Raw genomic sequence first — 17,995 nt, 5'->3', positions numbered from 1 at the left:
ACTGTTGATCACTATGACTTTTGTGAATATTATTCATTCATTTTTCTATACCGCTTATCCTGCACTAGGGTCACAGGTGAGCTGGAGCCTATCTCAGCTGACTTTGGGCGAGAGGCGGGGTACACCCTGGACAGGTCGCCAGTCTATCGCAGGGCTAACATATATACAGACAACCATTCACACTCCCATCCACACCTATGGGCAATAGAGTCGCCAATTAACCTGACCTGCATGTCTTTGGACTGTGGGAGGAAGCCGGAGTACCCGGAGAGAACCCACGCATGCACAGGGAGAACATGCAAACTCCACACAGAAGGGCCCCAGCCGGCCGACGGGTTCGAACCCAGAACCCTCTTGCTGTGAGGCGACAGTGCTAACCACTGCACCACCGTGCCGCCCTTGTGAATATTAATACATCTTTATCAAAGACATTGACATTGAACGGTGGATGTGTGAAACATAATTTCGTTTTTATGTGACGCATAAGAATGACAAATAAAACCTATCCTATCCTTGTATTGTATATTCATCCAGACAGATTTATCTGTGCAGAACATTGAGGTTGTTGTTTGCATTTAATATTTGTTAAATCATATTTCTCTAATAGCTTAATATGATAACACAGAACACAGACTTCACAATATTGAAGATGATGTCATTCCAGACATCCATTTCTATCTTTAGTACAAATACTTGACAGAGGGACTGTTTAAAGATAATGATGTCACCAACAGGTCATTATCAGATATTCAGTTTAACGGCAGGAGCCTCTGTAAAAACATTTCACATATCCAGGACTGACTCAAACAAAACAACAAGACTTCCTCAGTCCCTTTGGGTAAATGTTGAACACACTAACATGGTCCAGATGAATCACAACTGCTGCACGAACAACTGGGTGGATATGAACTTCTGGACTGTATGAGTCAATCTCCAATGTGATTTAACGTATTACTTCTAACTAACCCTTTATCATCGTGTTATTATACAAGACTGAACCTGTCTGTGAATGTGTCAAAAGGCTGATTTACACTTTGTGTCCACTGTTGAAGTCTAACACCGGCCCGTATCTAGTGATGGGAATAACGGCGTTATAGATAACAGTGGTACTGTTTTAATCATTGAAGTTACTGTTCCCCCCGTTATAACTCTGTTACCATAACCGACAATAAAATGCTCCATTACTTGACTCAAGAAGTCCTTTCACTAAATAATAACACACCGTGTAGGATGTTATATACACATTAGTTTCAGTCCATCGACTGGTCGGAAAACAAGTTGTTTATCTGGAACTAACCAACTCACTCAGTAGATACTGAGTGAGTTGGTTATTTCCAGATAAACAGGAGGTTTGGGGGGGGGGTCCTAGCCTCGTAAACCAGCCTCTTCCGGAAATGCATTTCATTTCATTTCTGCTCAGATTTCTGTGATTGACACAGCACGTTGGCCAATCAGGGACCGACTGGTGCAAAGCGCCGTCACTACACTGCGCGACTCTTACCACAACAAATATGGCGGAGCTATCTAGCGGTAGCAGCCTAAAAACAGCAACAAGGGAAGTTCTTAATGAAATACCATCCATTACAGCAATTAAACAAGAGCAAGAGTCTGCACTTGTTGAGTTTCTTGAAGGAAAGCACGTTTTTGCTGTTCTTCCAACTGGATTCGGCAAAAGTTTGATATACCAACTTGCTGATTGGCTGAATGGGGTTGTCTGTCAATGCTACTACTCCCGCCCACCCCAAACACTTACAGGGGGAATGAGGCCAGACTCTCCCTCAGAAATGAAATGCATTTCCAGGAGAGGCTGGTTTACGAGGCTAGGGAAGTCCAAGTAATTTGACATATTTGAGCATTTTGATTTTTAAAAAGTAACGCAATAGTCACTTTTCCTAGTAATTAGTTACTTTTATAACGTAGTAATACAGTTACTAACTCAGTTTCTTCTTGGGGAAAGTAACTAACTAACTATAACTAATTACTCTTTAAAAGTAACGTGCCCAACACTGGCCTGTATGGGGGGCGACCCCCATTCCGAAGGACCGCCATTCCGAAAATCCCCGAAGGGCCGCCATTCCGAATGTGTTTTACTTTGAAAATTGACCGGATTCTCTCGTGTTTCTGTGTTTGACTTCCTGCCCGACACGATCACCCGCGGCACATAGACCAGACTTCCCCCCTTCGAAATTTCACCCAGGTGCGAGCCTGATGCAGCCTACTGAAAAAGAAATGTGCTCTGTGCTTTGGTTGGGTTTAGGCAATGTGGAAAGGAGTTGGTTAAGTTTAGTGAAAAGATCAGGTAGAGGCCAAGAAAGTCTCTGCTAAAATGCACCCTCAACGGGAGTCGAACCCTGATCTCCCACACCGGAGACAGATACTCTAACCACCGCACTCTACCATAGCATATGCTGCAACAGGTGCCAGGTGCCTTAATCCTTTCGATGGTGGACATTTTTTCAGGTTCGGAATGGCACTCCTTTTCAAAAAATAGTCAAGGGCCGGCATTCCGACACATGAAAGTAAACGTTCGGAATGTCGGCCCTTCGGAATGGCACCCCTGGACCCGGCTAGTATCCGATGCCAGTGTGGCAAGGTGAAGAGGGCCCGAGCGGGGATTGGACCCACACCTCCCGGGTAAGAGTCATGCGCGCTTGCCAGTCACCCAAAGGGACATCCCCTTGGCCAAGTAGCCAGGGCACATGATCAATTGGAGGCATAGTGACAGGACCACCACTGTCACACCAGGTTCTGGTCCAAACCAAGGAGGGAGTTGTGGGTTTTGCAAGTGAAGACCACTTCCGCGTTCAAAAAGCTGCAGTTCCCCGGCGGCCTCTGGGGGCTGGCTCCAGAAGGAGCAACTCTTTCTTTCTATCTCGGTCAAACTGATTTGAATTCACAAACATCTGTCACACAGATATAAACTGATAGCAGCACCGAGAAAAGCTCTGTGTTGTGATGTAAGAGCATGTTCAGCCATGTAAACAAGTTTAAAACGGTTTTCATTTAATTTCAAATTTTACTTAGGCTAATTGTTGAATTTTGCAGTTTAGCAGAGACCTGTCGGTCCCAGGCCTGTTTGAGGTGCACGCCGGCCACGGTGCCTACGGTCAGAGCCACGGATAGTCCGAGCACCAGCTTAGAGGCCCTGGACATCCCGCTAGCCTAGCTCCGTTAGCCATTAGCTGCTGCTGCTGCTAACAGCTCCACCTGCTTCTTCTTGGCTGCTTCGTCTACTGCGGCGCGCGAGGAGCCGTCCGGAATCAAACATGACGTCACTCATAACCAAGGACATTTTGATTCGTCAGGTCAAAGATCCTTCCAATTTATTCATGCAAAGGTATAAAAAAGACATGACATAAACAGGCTTCAGAAGATTTTCAACATCTTTTCTGGCCCTGTCCTCATCTGCAGTCCTTTTGGAAAAATGTAACTACTTTCATCCGTCAACATTTTGACAAAAACTTTGTTTTGGACTATCAAAATGTATTGTTTGGTTTCTTTTTAGTCTCGGCTTCCCAATTAAACCAATATTATATAATTAATTTGATATTATTTTTAGCCAAAGCTCATATCCACAACCGCAAATTTACTAATCAAATACTTTGCACTCACCGTTTCAAAAACAAAATCAAACAATACATCAACGTAATAAGTCAATCTGAAAATAAGAAAGTCATAAACACCATAGTACTATTTTCTCTGTTTCCACGGTTTTGAATAGACCTTGTGTTTGCCTAACATGAATTGTACCTATTTTTTGTCTTCTCCTGCCTTTCATGATACTATGTAACTCAACTTGCTGACTTTATTCCACCTTTATTTGTAACCCCCTCCTCCGTCATTTTCACATTGTACTTCCCAATTCACAATGGCACTATACTTCAATAAAAAAATACAAGTAAAAAAAATCGTCAGGTCAAAGATCAGAGAATAGAAAGATTAAAGATACATAGGCCTAATATAAAATAAAAAAAATATTTTACATTTATTCTATGCTATTTTATTTTATCTCATTTAATTAAATTTTTATTTTATCACTACCTTTTACTTTTTTTTGTACCTTCTGTGTCTGCACCTGACACCACGTCAAGTTCCTTGTGCTGTAAACTGACCTGTACTGCTCTTGGCAATAAAAACTCTGATTCTGATTCGTTTGTTATTCAGATTATAGTTTTAAATTCATGTATTTTTCTAACCCAGCTCATTATGCTCTAATTATAAACACCATGTGTGTTTTATTAGTGATCTGACACAACACTGGTTACTGATATATTCACATCACTGTACTTTCATTTAGTCTTATTCTATGTTATATTGTTCTCTTGTATTTATATTATTCATTTTCTTAGTGTTAATTTCTCTGGTGTGAACACTGTAGTCTCATTTACTGAACACATATTTAACACTTTCATCTACTGCCATCTACAGTATATAATACAGAAATATTTTGACCTTTGACCTGTCAGGTGAACCTCAACCTTTGCTCTATATTCACCAGATAAAATCACAAACACAGCTAGCTGTAGTGGGAGGAGCAGAAAACTGGAAACACTGGAACCAGAGGAATGTTGAGCGTCAGAGTCCAGAAGTGAAAGTAAAGAGTGAGAGGAGGACGACTGAGCTGCAGCAGAGACGAGACAGAAAGTCAAAGTGAGTCCATCAGGAGTTTGTCAGCAACACAGCAGAGTCTCTACCAAACACTGGTGAGTACAGCTCATCATATTCACTGTGTGAGCAGCAGCTTTAACACTGAGCTTCATCTCTACTCACTCTCTTCATGTCACACTGACTCTAGTGCAGTGTTTCTCAAACTTTTTTCAGTCAGGGCACCTTTCAAAAGTGCATAAAATCTCCGCTCCGGTCTGACTCTCTCTCTCAATCAGAGAATTTCCACCGTGTGCACTGCAGAGTGTTTTTACATCAAACGCACCTGAGTGGGAACAGAGCGGACACAGGTCCACTGGAGAGAGGAGGGGGTGTGACTCACCATCAATGTGAGACGTGAGCCTGGTACTACGCATTTTTTTCATAGCGTCTGGTGTCCGGTGGACACGGCCCCTACTGCTCTGAGTACCCGTGACCAACGGCCGTGTCCACGGAGCGGTCTCTCTCTCTCTCTCTCTCTCTCTCTCTGAACGCTGCCGAAACGAGCCGCTTGATAAATGCGGCGCTGTTCCAAAAGTTGAACATATTTCAACTCTGAGCGCTCTGAGCGCCGCGACAAAAAAAGGAAGTGCCAAGAGCTTTTTTCCGAGTTCCATAGGATCTGAATGGAAAGTAGACGCCCAGAGCGCTAAAAGGGCGTCTGGTGGACACGGCCCCTTTGCGTATATGTAAAGAGAATGTATTCTATGAAATGTCAGAAGAGGTATTTTTTTCACGGCACCCTTGACGCAGTCAGACGGCACCCCAGTGTGCCGCGGCACCCACTTTGAGAAAGGCTGCTCTAGTGAACTGGCTCACAACAGACCTGAGGCTGTTTGTCCACAGAGACACTATAGTCCACTTTAAACAGTCTCTGTCTCTCTGCTCTGGACTTCTACAACTCCTCACTCAGTCTCTGAGCTTCACTCTCTACTTCACCTCATTTCCTGCTTTCATGCTGTCAAGGTATCACTTCCTACTGCTGCCTTACTTCACACTTCCTGCAGCTCTTGTTGCTCTTGTCTTATTGTGAAGCAGCCAGAGGAAACACAGTGTCCTTGTCACTCAGCTCAGCTCTGTCAGAGGTTTTCTCTTTCAGTGACGTCATGAAAACATGTTTTGAGTTTGTGGATGTTTAAGTAACATTGTGGAGTTTTTCGGCCTTAAAATAATGTTTCCAGACTCACTGCAATGGTAGAAAAATGGTTAATAGAGCTCCGGACCCCACGTGACCTCCAGCGTTCGAGCGGCCATTTTGGCAGGAAACTGACCAGTGCGGAAGCATTGACTGTAAGCGCCGAAGCCGTCTGAGTTCACATGATCTCTCTTTAATTCCAACACATTGGACTTAATATAAAAAAAAACTAAATGGATTAAATATTACCGACCCTTATAATGCCCCCGGGGTGCTTTTCAAAAATATTTTTGCCTAACAGGACGTCCTAGACCTGAAGTATCTGGACACAGCTACCTGATCAACTACTCTACAAGCATACACAAGCCGGCTTAATGCTCTTTGTGCTCCACAAAATGACACAAGCAGGAAAGACGGTGACAAAAAGAAAAGAAAGAGGCAAACACATAAGATGTGAGTCTCCTTCGCCTCCAGCCTTTCCAAGCTGACCCAAAGCCGGTCGCAGCGCACCGCCGCACCCGCCGCGGGCTGATCAGCACCGGGGAGAGCTCCCGGCCGGCACCCCGACAGCACCCCGGACAGCTACGAGCTAACGTTAGCCATGCTACACTGCATTAACTGGGATGATACAACACTTACCCTTCTAGTGAGGATACAGCAGGTTTTTGCTGGTAGATTCCACAGCTGGACGTTCATCACAAAGCCAGACTGCGTCCATGTGTGTAACCCTCCAGGCTTGTGTATGCAAAAGCAGCAGCGCGATGCAAAGTTGATCAGGTAGCCTAGCTTAGCTGTGTCCGCATACTGCAGGTCTGGGACGTCCGCCGCCGGCCGGAGATACTTTTGAAAAGCACCCGGGGGCATTATAAGGGTCGGTCATATTTAATCTATTTAGTTTTTATATATATTAAGTCCAATGTGTTGGAATTAAAGTGAGATCATGTGATCAGACGGCTTAAAATCTTCCATTTTACTGCCTAAATGTTATGCAGCTGTTCTCCTGGTCCACCGATCCACGTCTGCCCTCCTCCCGCACTATCGACATGTACAGTCACATTGTTTACGTTACGTTGTGTGTTTTAATTAATCCTGTAACACACACAGTGTGATCGCGGTACCGACAGAGTGACAGGCAGGCTCATTGTCAATGTGCAGAGGGATGAGGGACAGCTGTTACTCCCCACAGTGACTCCCGACACGTAAACCTAGTTGCTTCTATACTGAAAAACCCTGACATGTCAAGCTTTAGGGTGTGTTAGAGGACTAATTTATCCGTCTAGCCATCATAACTATGACACCTGAAACGGTAAACACAGCTGATCGATCGAAAAAATTACGCCTGAGTGAATTTTTTCTGTCACTGAAAACGGCTGGTTCTTGAACGTAACTCGGTCAATAAGACGTATCCTCAATATGTTCAGCAGTTCTGTTAGGTCATACTACATGCTGACAAAGTTATACATGTAAAACTTGTATGGGCTCGGAGAAAATCGCTTTGTTATTCTCATTCCGCACCCGGCTCTCCCCTGTATCTACTCTACGAAAATCTGCTGATTCCTGCCAAAATGGCGTCGCTGTCAGTTTCGGGGCTGCGTGACGTCACCGTGACGTCAGCTCCCGGAGCTCTATAGGATGAATGGTGCTGCCGCCGCAGCCTGAGCGGGGTCGCGTCGGCTGAAACTGCACGGGTACGAATCACCGCCCCCCCTCCTCCCCCCTCCCCTCTGCGTCGGAGAGAGACGTGGTGGGTAAAAGCGAAACTACAGTTCTCCTCCGGTCGTCGCCGCCGTTGTCGCCGCCGCCGCCGCCCCCCCACCCCACACACCCCCTCCCCCGACCACCCGCCACACAGTCTCCTTGCAAACATGTGGAAATACTGTCGTTTATTAATGGGAATAAACGCTGGATGCGCTCGCTGTTAAGTTTCGTTTTCGCTTTTCCCCCCAGACGGTAGCGCTTCTCAACCAGATGGTGGAAGCACTGCGCTGAAACTCCGCAATGTTGCTTTAAATAATCAAATAAGTCAATAAGCTCAGCATCTTTCTGTAAATTTCCACGATTCTCGATACTTATTCGATACCACAATTTAAAAAAAAACTAGGGCCTAGGGATGCCAATTATCGATTAATTCATTAATCGTTAGTTGATGGACCTCATTGATTGATTAACTATTTACTGATGAGAAGCTATTTTCCTGAGTACCTAAATTCAAGGTTAAAGTTTAAGCTCAACATTCCTTATACAGGACTCTACACTAGTATTTGTTAGTTTATTTTTAGTGCACAGCGGTGGCATCGGGACTGGCACCGCCGCTATTAGTAGGCTAGCGCTGAGCACAGCCAAGCTACACGGAGACTCTTCTAGCAAAATGCTATCAATGATTAATGATCACAAATGCTTCGACCACTATAAAAATGCAAACGGAACCGACTATACTAGAAACAATATGTACAAACATGAATGAAGAATGAAAGTGTTGTGTTAGATGTAGGCTAATAAATACAGCAAGCGCTATGGTAAAGATGATCGCCGGAAGTGAGCAGACCGTAACTTCTTAAACTGGAAGTACGTCACATGAAATGCTACCAGTAATGCCCAAATGGGTGATCCCATGTCATGACGGAAACGCCCCTGGCCGCAGCCAGACCCTTCTCCGACAGTCGGGCGTCGGGGAGAGTTGGACAGCGTCAGGTAGGCGTTGGTGTGTTCATCTGCGTCGGGGAGGCGCAGAAGCTGTCGGGTCTCGTCGGGCCCATTTCAACATGCTTAGTCGGGGCTCGTTGGGCGTTGGGAGAGTAGACTCGTCGGGTCCTCTGATTGGCTGTGTGTGTGAAGGACTATCTACAGGAACTTTTACGAGGCCAAAAGGAGTCCCTGCCTCGAGGTTGGTACTTAGATCGGCCATGAAAAACTCCTGGATGGGGCTTGAGGTTTACTCTGTGCTGATTGAGGTCGGATCATTCCTCACTGCACTGGACAACAACATAACACCGCATGGTATGTGTTTGGGTGTTTTGTCTTTGGGATGGTATTGTATTTGCCTTTTACCCATGCACCAGTTTGGTCAACAACCTATTCTCCTTCCTATCCTCCCTTGTGAACTTGATGTTGCTGTCCATTGAGGTAATCTGCTCATTGAAAGCCTCCATTTCTTGGGTTTTGATTCACACCTGGGAAGGGGTTGGGAAGTCACGGCAAACAGATCCAGCTCTCTACCTGGGGGGCGGGGCCGTCCTGTTGACCTTTTTATTCCCCTGAAGTTAAACATGGATCCTTCTTCATCAGTTCCCCTGGCCTCATTGTTGATGAGAACGCGAACCGTCTTCAAGAACCCAAACCAATAGAGTTACCTTCAACTTCAGCACTTAATCAGTATGATGACCTGTGACTGTGACAGACTTTTTAAATTAATGTTTGTTTTCTCTCCCTCAGTGTGCAGACATGTCTGCTGCCAGCAACCTGAGGTCTAAAGATCAGTTCCTGTGCTCCATCTGTCTGGATGTCTTCACTGATCCAGTCACTACACCATGTGGACACAACTTCTGTCAGAGCTGCATCACTCAGCACTGGGACGTTAATGTACCAAATAAGTGTCCAATGTGTAAAGAGGTTTTCTACACAAAACCTCAGTTGAAGATCAACACTTTGTTCTCTGAGGTTGTTGCTCAGTTCAGACGTGAAGCTCAACAGAAAACCAGCAGCAGCAGCTCAGAGCAACAAGTTGCGAAACCAGGAGAAGTTCCCTGTGACGTCTGCACTGGAACCAAACTGAAGGCCCTGAAGTCCTGCCTGGTGTGTCTGACCTCCTACTGTGAGACTCACCTGGAGCCTCATCTGACACTGTCAGGTCTGAGGAGACATCAGCTGACGGAGCCTGTGGAGAACCTGGAGGACAGGATGTGTAGGAAGCACGATAAACCTCTGGAGCTGTTCTGTCAGACCGACCAGACATGTATCTGCATACTCTGCTCTGTTTTAGACCACAGGACTCATGAGTTTGTTCCTCTGAGAGAAGAATATGAAGGAAAGAAGGCAGAGCTGCAGAAGACAGAGGCTAAAACTCAGCAAATGATCCAGAAGAGACGACTGAAGATTGAGGAGATGAGACAGTCAGTGAAGATCAGTAAAGCTGCTGCAGACAGAGAGAAAGGAGAAGGTGTTGAGGTCTTCACTGCTCTGAAGGAGTCTGTTGACAGAGGCCTGAAGCAGCTCATCAAGGAGATCGAAGAGAAACAGAAAAGCTCAGAGAAACAGGCTGAAGACTTCATCACAGAGCTGGAACAGGAAATCTCTGAGCTGAAGAAGAGAAGCACTGAGGTGAAGCAGCTCTCACTCTCTGAAGACCACCTCCACCTCCTCCAAAGCTTCCCATCCCTGAAAGCTGCTCCACCCACCAAGGACTGGACAGAGGTCAGAGTCCGTCCACCATCATATGAGGGGACTGTGGAGAGAGCTGTGTCTCAGCTGGAGGAGACGCTCCATGGACAGATGGAGGAGACGCTCCGTGGACAGATGAAGGAGGTGAAGATGAAGAGGGTCCAGCAGTTTGCAGTGGATGTGACTCTGGATCCTGATACAGCACATCCTAAACTCATCCTGTCTGATGATGGAAAACAAGTTCATCATGGTGATGAAGAGAGGGAACTCCCAGACAACCCAGAGAGATTTAATCCTAGTGTCAATGTCTTAGGAAAACAGAGTTTCTCTTCAGGCAAATTTTACTTTGTGGTTCAGGTTAAAGGAAAAATGAAGTGGGAAGTTGGAGTGGCCAGCGAGTCGACCAACAGGAAGGGAACAATCAAACTGACTCCTCAGAATGGTTACTGGACGATATATTTGAGAAATAGAAATGAGTACAAAGCTGCTGCTGGTCCTGATGCCCCTCTTAGGTTGAGGTCTGGTCTTGAGAAGGTGGGGGTGTTTGTGGATTACGAGGAGGGTCTGGTCTCCTTTTATGACGTAGATGCTGCAGCTCTCATCTACTCCTTCACTGGCTGCTACTTCACTGACAAACTACACGCATTCTTCAGTCCCTGTCTTAATGATGGAGGTAAAAACTCTGCCCCTCTGATCATCTGTCCTGTCAATCAAACTGGACAGCTAAAAAAATCCAGTTCTTTGCGGAGGTTGGATGATTTTTAATTCAGGGAACACATGTAAATATTTAGTGTCAATAATGAACAATGTAAATCTTTATGTTTTCTACTGAGTTAAAGGACAATTCCAGGCGAATTCAACTCTGGGGTGTATTTACCTATCATTTTAGGTCTAAAAGAATGAATCTGAAGATTTTCAGTTTAATTGCTCCTGTTTAGCGGTAGTTGCGTCTGTCCCCGCATCCCCACGGCAGCAATGAATGGGAGTGGATGTAAGTTCCGCTGTTTAGGCTGTTTCCAGCCCTCAAAGCCGCAATTTTTTTCCACAGACAGCGTCAGATGGCTCCTCAAACATGTACCGAGAAGTTTATTTACTTCAAGCAAGCCGGCATGTTTGTAAAACTAGATCTAATTCAAAGTCTCCCGGAGTCTCGCGCGAGACCCAGTTGCAGTGCGCGGTGCATTCGGGCACAGTGGGAAAAGCTACCGTTTGTGTCATAAACACAGGAATATCAACTCTTGACTTGCTTCAAGTAAAAAAAACTTCTCGGCGCATGTTTGAGTAGCCACCTGACGCTGTCTGTGGAAAAAAATGTACACTTCAAGCAAGTAAAGAGTTGATATTCCTGTGTTCATGACACAAGCGGTAGCTCCCACTGCGCCTGAATACACCAGCACTGCAACTTCGGGCTCGCGCGAGACTCCAGGAGACTTTGAATTAGATCTAGTTTTACAAACATGCCGGCTTGCTTGAAGTAAATAAACTTCTCGGTACATGTTTGAGTAGCCATCTGACGCTGTCTGTGGAAAAAAATTGCGGCTTTGAGGGCTGGAAACAGCCTAAACAGCGGAACTTACATCCACTCCCATTCATTGCTGCCGTGGGGATGCGGGGACAGACGCAACTACCGCTAAACAGGAGCAATTAAACTGAAAATCTTCAGATTCATTCTTTTAGACCTAAAATGATAGGTAAATACACCCCAGAGTTGAATTCGCCTGGAATTGTCCTTTAACCTTCATCAGATCATCATCACACAGGGAAGTTAACTGTGTGATAACTGCTGTTTAATCACTTGTTACTTTAGTGGATTAGATTAGATCAGTGTAAACAGGTAAAATGGTTTACTACTGAAATGAATCTGTAAATTAACTGAGTCTGGTTCATAGACTGTAAAAAGAATGGACGTAGCGTCCGTGACGTCACCCATTGGTTTGGGGGAGTCTGTTTTGTGCCGCTACTACGGGGGTTTGAACTGCGCCATGTCGGATTCTACTTGCCATATTTGGAGCGGTGCGGCCGTTAGCTGGCCGAGGGCCCGCCCACTGGCCTCGAAGCAGTGGTCTCCGGACCTGTCACTCAACGGTTCTGCGCCCTAATTGGCCAGAACTTTAAACGTAATAATAGTAAAACTGTAGAGTTAAAAAAAAATTCACCCCCCTCAGAGTGTGTGCGGGGGTAGAAACTATCGATTGAGACCAAAAACATAAAATGTACCAGGCTGTAAATATGTTTTTTTAAGCTGTAAAATCGGCTATTTTAACATGGGGCTCAATTGGAGTTGCTCCCTTCTGGAGCCAGCCCCCAGCGACAGCCGAGGGGATTGCAGTTTTTTGAACGCGGAAGTGAGCTTCACTTCTCAGACCGACAACTGCCCCCTTGGTCTGGTTTGTGGAGTTAGAAGCAGATGCAGGTGTACGTAACTGTTGATCACTATGACTCATTTGAATATTAACACATCTTTATCAAAGCCAATGTATTGTATTTTCATCCAGACAGATTTATCTGTGCTGAACATACTGAAGTTGTTTGGATTTTATATTTGTTAAATCATATTTCTCTAATATGATAACACAGAACACAGACATCACAATATTGAACATGATATCATTCCAGACATCCATTTTTATCTTTAGTACAAATACTTGACAGAGGAACTGTTTAAAGATAATGATGTCACAACAGGTCATTATCAGATATTCAGTTTAACTGCAGGAGCCTCTGTAAAAATATCTCACATATCCAGGACTGACTGAAACAAAACAACAAGACTTCCTCAGTCCCTTTGGGTAAATGTTGAACGCACGGACATGGTCCAGATGAATCACAACTGCTGCACGAACAACTGGGTGGATATGAACTTCTGGACTGTATGAGTCAATCTCCAATGTGATATAACGTATTACTTCTAACTAACCCTTTATCATCGTGTTATTATACAAGACTGAACCTGTCTGTGAATGTGTCAAACGGCTGATTTACACTTTGTGTCCACTGTTGAAGTCTAACACCGGCCCGTATCTAGTGATGGGAATAACGGCATTATACTGTAGATAACAGTGGTACTGTTTTAATCAATAAAGTTACTGTTCCCCCCGTTATAACTCTGTTACCATAACTGACAATAAAATGCTCCATTACTTGACTCAAGAAGTCCTTTCACTAAATAATAACACACTGTGTAGGACGTTATATACACATTAGTTTCAGTCCATCAACTGGTCGGAAAACAAGTTGTTTATCTGGAACTAACCGACTCACTCAGTATCCCTCCACACAGGTGGAAGTTGGCAAAAGTTTAATATACCAACTTGCTGATTGGCTGAATGGGGTTGTCTGTCAACGCTACTACACCCGCCCAGCTCCCGCCCACCCCAAACGCTTACAGGCAAGGCAAGGCAAGGCAATTTTATTTGTATAGCCCGTTTTTACAAACAGTTTGTCTCAAAGGGCTTTACATGGCATCGTAACAACATCCTCTGTCCTTAGACCCTCACATCGACTGAGGAAAAACTCCATGGAAAACCCTTTTAACAGGGAAAAATCGGAGAAACCTCAGGGTGAGCAACAGAGGAGGGATCCCTCACCCAGGACGGACCGACGTGCAATACAGGGGTGATGAGGCCAGACTCTCCCTCAGAAATGAAATGAAATGCATTTCCGGGAGAAGCTGGTTTACGAGGCTAGGGAAGTCCAAGTAATTTGACATATTTGAGCATTTTGATTTTTAAGAAGTAACGCAATAGTCACTTTTCCTAGTAATTAGTTACTTTTATAAAGTAGTAATACAGGTAGCCTACTAACTCAGTTACTTCTTGGGGAAAGTAACTAACCAGAGATGGACAGAGTACTCGACCCCAGTACTTGAGTAAGAGTACAAATACTACTGCTCAAAATTTACTTCGTTGCTCAGTCGACATGTTACTCGAGTAAGAGAAAAGTGGAATAACGTTTCGGCCCTGAGACCTTCGTCAGGTTCTCAGGACCGAAACGTTGTCCCACCTAATAAAGTGCATTTGCAAGTGATGACAATGTGCAGGAGTTTTCTCTCATGTTACACGACCACGCCGGTCTTCTCCTATACGCACCTGTCCGTCCGTGCCAGTGTGCACAAGCTTCAACCTAAATTTACTTTCAGTAAAAGTAAGAGTAAGAGTAAATTTCTTATTTTTCACATCAATGAATAACTATAATTTTTTCTAAATGAATTTAAGGACCTTTTAACTCTTGTTTCTAAGAATTAACTCTTAAAGAAATTAACTCTTTCTGCACTGATGTGCTTGCTTGTAGAACCACAATGTTATATAAAGCCTGCAGAAACAATAAAATGAATGATTATAAGAGGACAGCAATTGTCATTTTCATGTTTTACAAATCCTCTGGATATGTACTTAAGTACAGTACTCAAGTAAATTTACTCTGTTACTGTCCACCACTGCAACTAACTAACTGTAACGTGCCCAACACTGGCCTGTATCCGATGCCCCCCCCCCCCCCCCCCCCCCAGCTGTCAGTTGATGCAGGAGGCGGCCTCGGCCCAGATGTGGCCGTATACGGGCCAGACTCGGGCCGTTGTTCCATGTTGGGTGAGCTGGTCCAGAGACAGAAGGAGAGACTGGACGGATGAAGCCAATTTTATTGATCAAGTAACATAAATAGGACAAATGTTTCACTGTACATACAACCTGGAAAGCAAAGTAAAAATAAATAGTGTCACAGCAATAAATTAAGAGCCTGAATGGACCAGGTGATGTTAGCTGGGAGCCAATGAGATGCTGGGTCACCTTCGTCTCCGGGGACGACAGTGCAGTTCATGGGCTATTTACACACATTTTACTTTATACACGTTTTTTTTTTTTTTTTTCTTCAGTTTGAGTCGTTTCACACTCTTCAGTTCACATTCTTCTTTTCACGATAACTTCAGCAACAATTTAAAAAACTACGAAAAGCAAAAAGCAGCGGCTGATTATTAAAAACCTTTAGTTACATATTACAACAGCGTCGTCGTCACAGCTATCAACGTTTCTTTAATACGTGTTCAGTATCAAATACTTCAGTCAGCAGGATACAAAAATATCACACACTCTTCTCTCTCCACCAGCGCCCTCAGCTCCCACAGCCTCCACAGGTCAGTGAACGCAGCAGCTCTCACCTGGAGCCCCGCGGGGAGAGACTGACGAGCGTCTTCACAAACTGTCCCATCTGAACTTCTGGGACATTGAACGCAGCACCTTCACCTCTCTGAGAACCAGAGCTGCGTCTCTTCTCAGGAGCTTCATCGACGTCCGGTCCAAAACGTCCACGTCAAGACGCCACGATGAGTCTGTCTCAATCAGACGGGAAATAACATCTGGGCCCAGTTGTTCAAAAAGTGTAATCTGGATAAAAATTATACGGATTTTGAAATCCCTTTTTTTTTTGCTATCCAGGATCACGTAATCCGTCTTAATTATATCCCAGTTGTTCAAAGCATAGTTGGATTGGATCACTCTGATCCAGATCCAAACTTTTCAAGATGACCAAATCCGGATAATGAGTGCTCTAGATGGGACTGTCCATCACAACACGGGGTCACTCAAAGTGTGTTTATTTGAAAACGGAGTGTATGTGTTGTTTTCTGTGCTCTTTGTTGTTTCTTCAATGTCTTTTAAACAGCCAGACACCATCTGGTTGGGCTGTTTAAATACATTTAAAAAAGCAAATATACAGTACATTAGTGAGATTGTGAATCTTTCCCCATGGGTTTCAAATTCAGACTTCAAATTTCATTAAATTCAGTTTGGGGAAACGTTTTTCAGTTGTAGAATATTCAAAAGTTAACTTTATTTACTAATCACTGTTATGGTTTAAAAATTTGGTGCACAATATAAATCAATAAATGTATACTACATTATAAATATTGTTTATTTGACCAGTTTGAATTTAATTTAAATTACATTTTGCTCCTGAATCCACCCAACTGCTGGGATCAGAATAATCCTGTTTTTTTTTTTATCAAAGTTTTTCACGATCCTACTAAAAAGTTTTGAACAACACAAACTGAGGGTTTGATCCAGATGAAACGTGATCTAATCCGATCTCAGAATCCGTTTTTGGTTTTGAAACAACCCATTTTCAAGATTTGATCCGATCTGTTATCCAAAACCCGATCAGATTAAACCTTTTGAACAACTGGGCCCTGGTGCCGGAGGCTTCAACCGGTCAGGACCGGACGTGTTGGACCAGACCAGCTGCAGATGAAGCTCATGGGGATGTGATGGAGAGCTCAGGAACAGACGGAGGAGGCGTGTTGTTGAGCTGCTGGTCCGGTCGCACCTCCATCGCCACTGTCGCTCTCTCACACGCTGCACCCGGACACAGAGGCTGCAGGTTCTCCGGCGTGTGGCCACTGACCAGCCGGTGGCGTCATGTGACCACAGCTTTCATAGTCCAGCTCTGTGCCCATACACACACACACACACACACACACACTGCCCAACAACATGACAAAAAATAAAAGGAGCAACAACAAAAACTGATGTAAACATTATTTCAGGACAAACAAACACCGAGACTAAAACTTTGCCGCTGTGCTGAAAATTTTGTGTTGTTATTTTATCAGTGCCTTTTTTTTTCCTGTCGCCACGGCAACTGATGATGATGATGATGTCTGCCGCCAAAGAAGAGGCAGCGACCCCCCCCCCCCCCCCCCTCTTATCGCAACATTGGACTATGCTTTGTATGATGTAACAATCTGCTGCAGGTTCCCGTGGTTTTTTTTTTAAAGCTAAGCTAAATGTGGACTGTACACTAGCTATAAAAAACAGATGTGCTACTTCATGATTTCTCTTCATGCTGTGACATGGAAAATGTGTAAGGAAAATGTGAACTCAACTGTTCTCTCTTGTAAAAGCAAAGAGTGACAATTAGATAAATGTGTAAAAGCTCATGTCCTACCTGCTGTTAACCACGCGTTCATGTGATGGCTGCCCAGGACAGTGAACTCGGTGATAAACAAGTTGCTTAGTCACTGTTGCCATGACAGCGGTCTACGTTACAGTTTACAGCAGGAAACCATTGGCTGTGTCTGAACTCCCTCCCTCCTTCACTAGTGAATTCTGTATAGAGGACTTTATAGTAGCTCACTGGTAAAATGAAAAAAAACCCTTTCAGATACTACCCCGCCACACAGTTAATTACGTTTTTATGTTGCTTCATTAAAACGTTGCAGATCGATGCTGGCCGCGCTCATAACCGTGATCTGTAACCGCAATGCATTATGGTGTATATTCACCACATAACTCGCTTAGTGACCATCGTTTGTACACTACTTTTCACTACTGCATTGTGGGATAGCCTACTATGGGAAAATGAATAGGCCTACTCCCTAAACATTCAGACACCACTACAAAATGGTATAAGTCCAGTGTTTTTCAACCTTGGGGTTGCCTGAAATGTCTAATTGAAAAAGAAAATTACTGATAAAAATATTTTTTTAATTATTATTCTCTTTCAAATTATGATTAAAAACACCACACACAATCTTAATCAACTGTTCTCTATACTTTCACTTGCTCAAATAAAATGCAGCAGCATATAAAAACATCTGAGCATCTTGATTGACGGCCGCAATCACGTGACTGCACATGATCACGGGGTCGCCAGAAATGTGTGATGTCAAAATGGGGTCACGAGTCAAAAAAGGTTGGGAACCACTGATGTAGTCACTATATAGAGAGTAGTGAGTGATTTCGGACCCAGCTGTTTGTCAGGTCAAAGATCAGATAATAGAAAAGATAAATACATACCGGTACATAAAACTTAGAAAATATGTCTGCAATATAATATTTCAGATTAATT

At 44.2% G+C, this 17,995-nt stretch overlaps 1 protein-coding gene across 1 annotated transcript; it reads left to right on the top strand.

The window, feature by feature from the left end:
• Window positions 1-9,220: 9,220 nt before the first annotated feature.
• Window positions 9,221-10,921, top strand: LOC310990565 (E3 ubiquitin-protein ligase TRIM21-like; the record flags this gene model as incomplete). Its single annotated transcript, XM_083977996.1, has 1 exon — window positions 9,221-10,921. One exon carries the CDS (start codon window positions 9,221-9,223, stop codon window positions 10,919-10,921), a length of 1,701 nt encoding a protein of 566 aa, XP_083834122.1.
• Window positions 10,922-17,995: the final 7,074 nt, after the last annotated feature.

Source organism: Trachurus trachurus (assembly GCF_905171665.1).
Source record: "Trachurus trachurus genome assembly, chromosome: 1".
Taxonomy (NCBI): Eukaryota; Metazoa; Chordata; class Actinopteri; order Carangiformes; family Carangidae; genus Trachurus; species Trachurus trachurus.
Note: the sequence above shows the minus strand (reverse complement) of the source record. Positions and strands in the feature narration are given on the sequence as shown.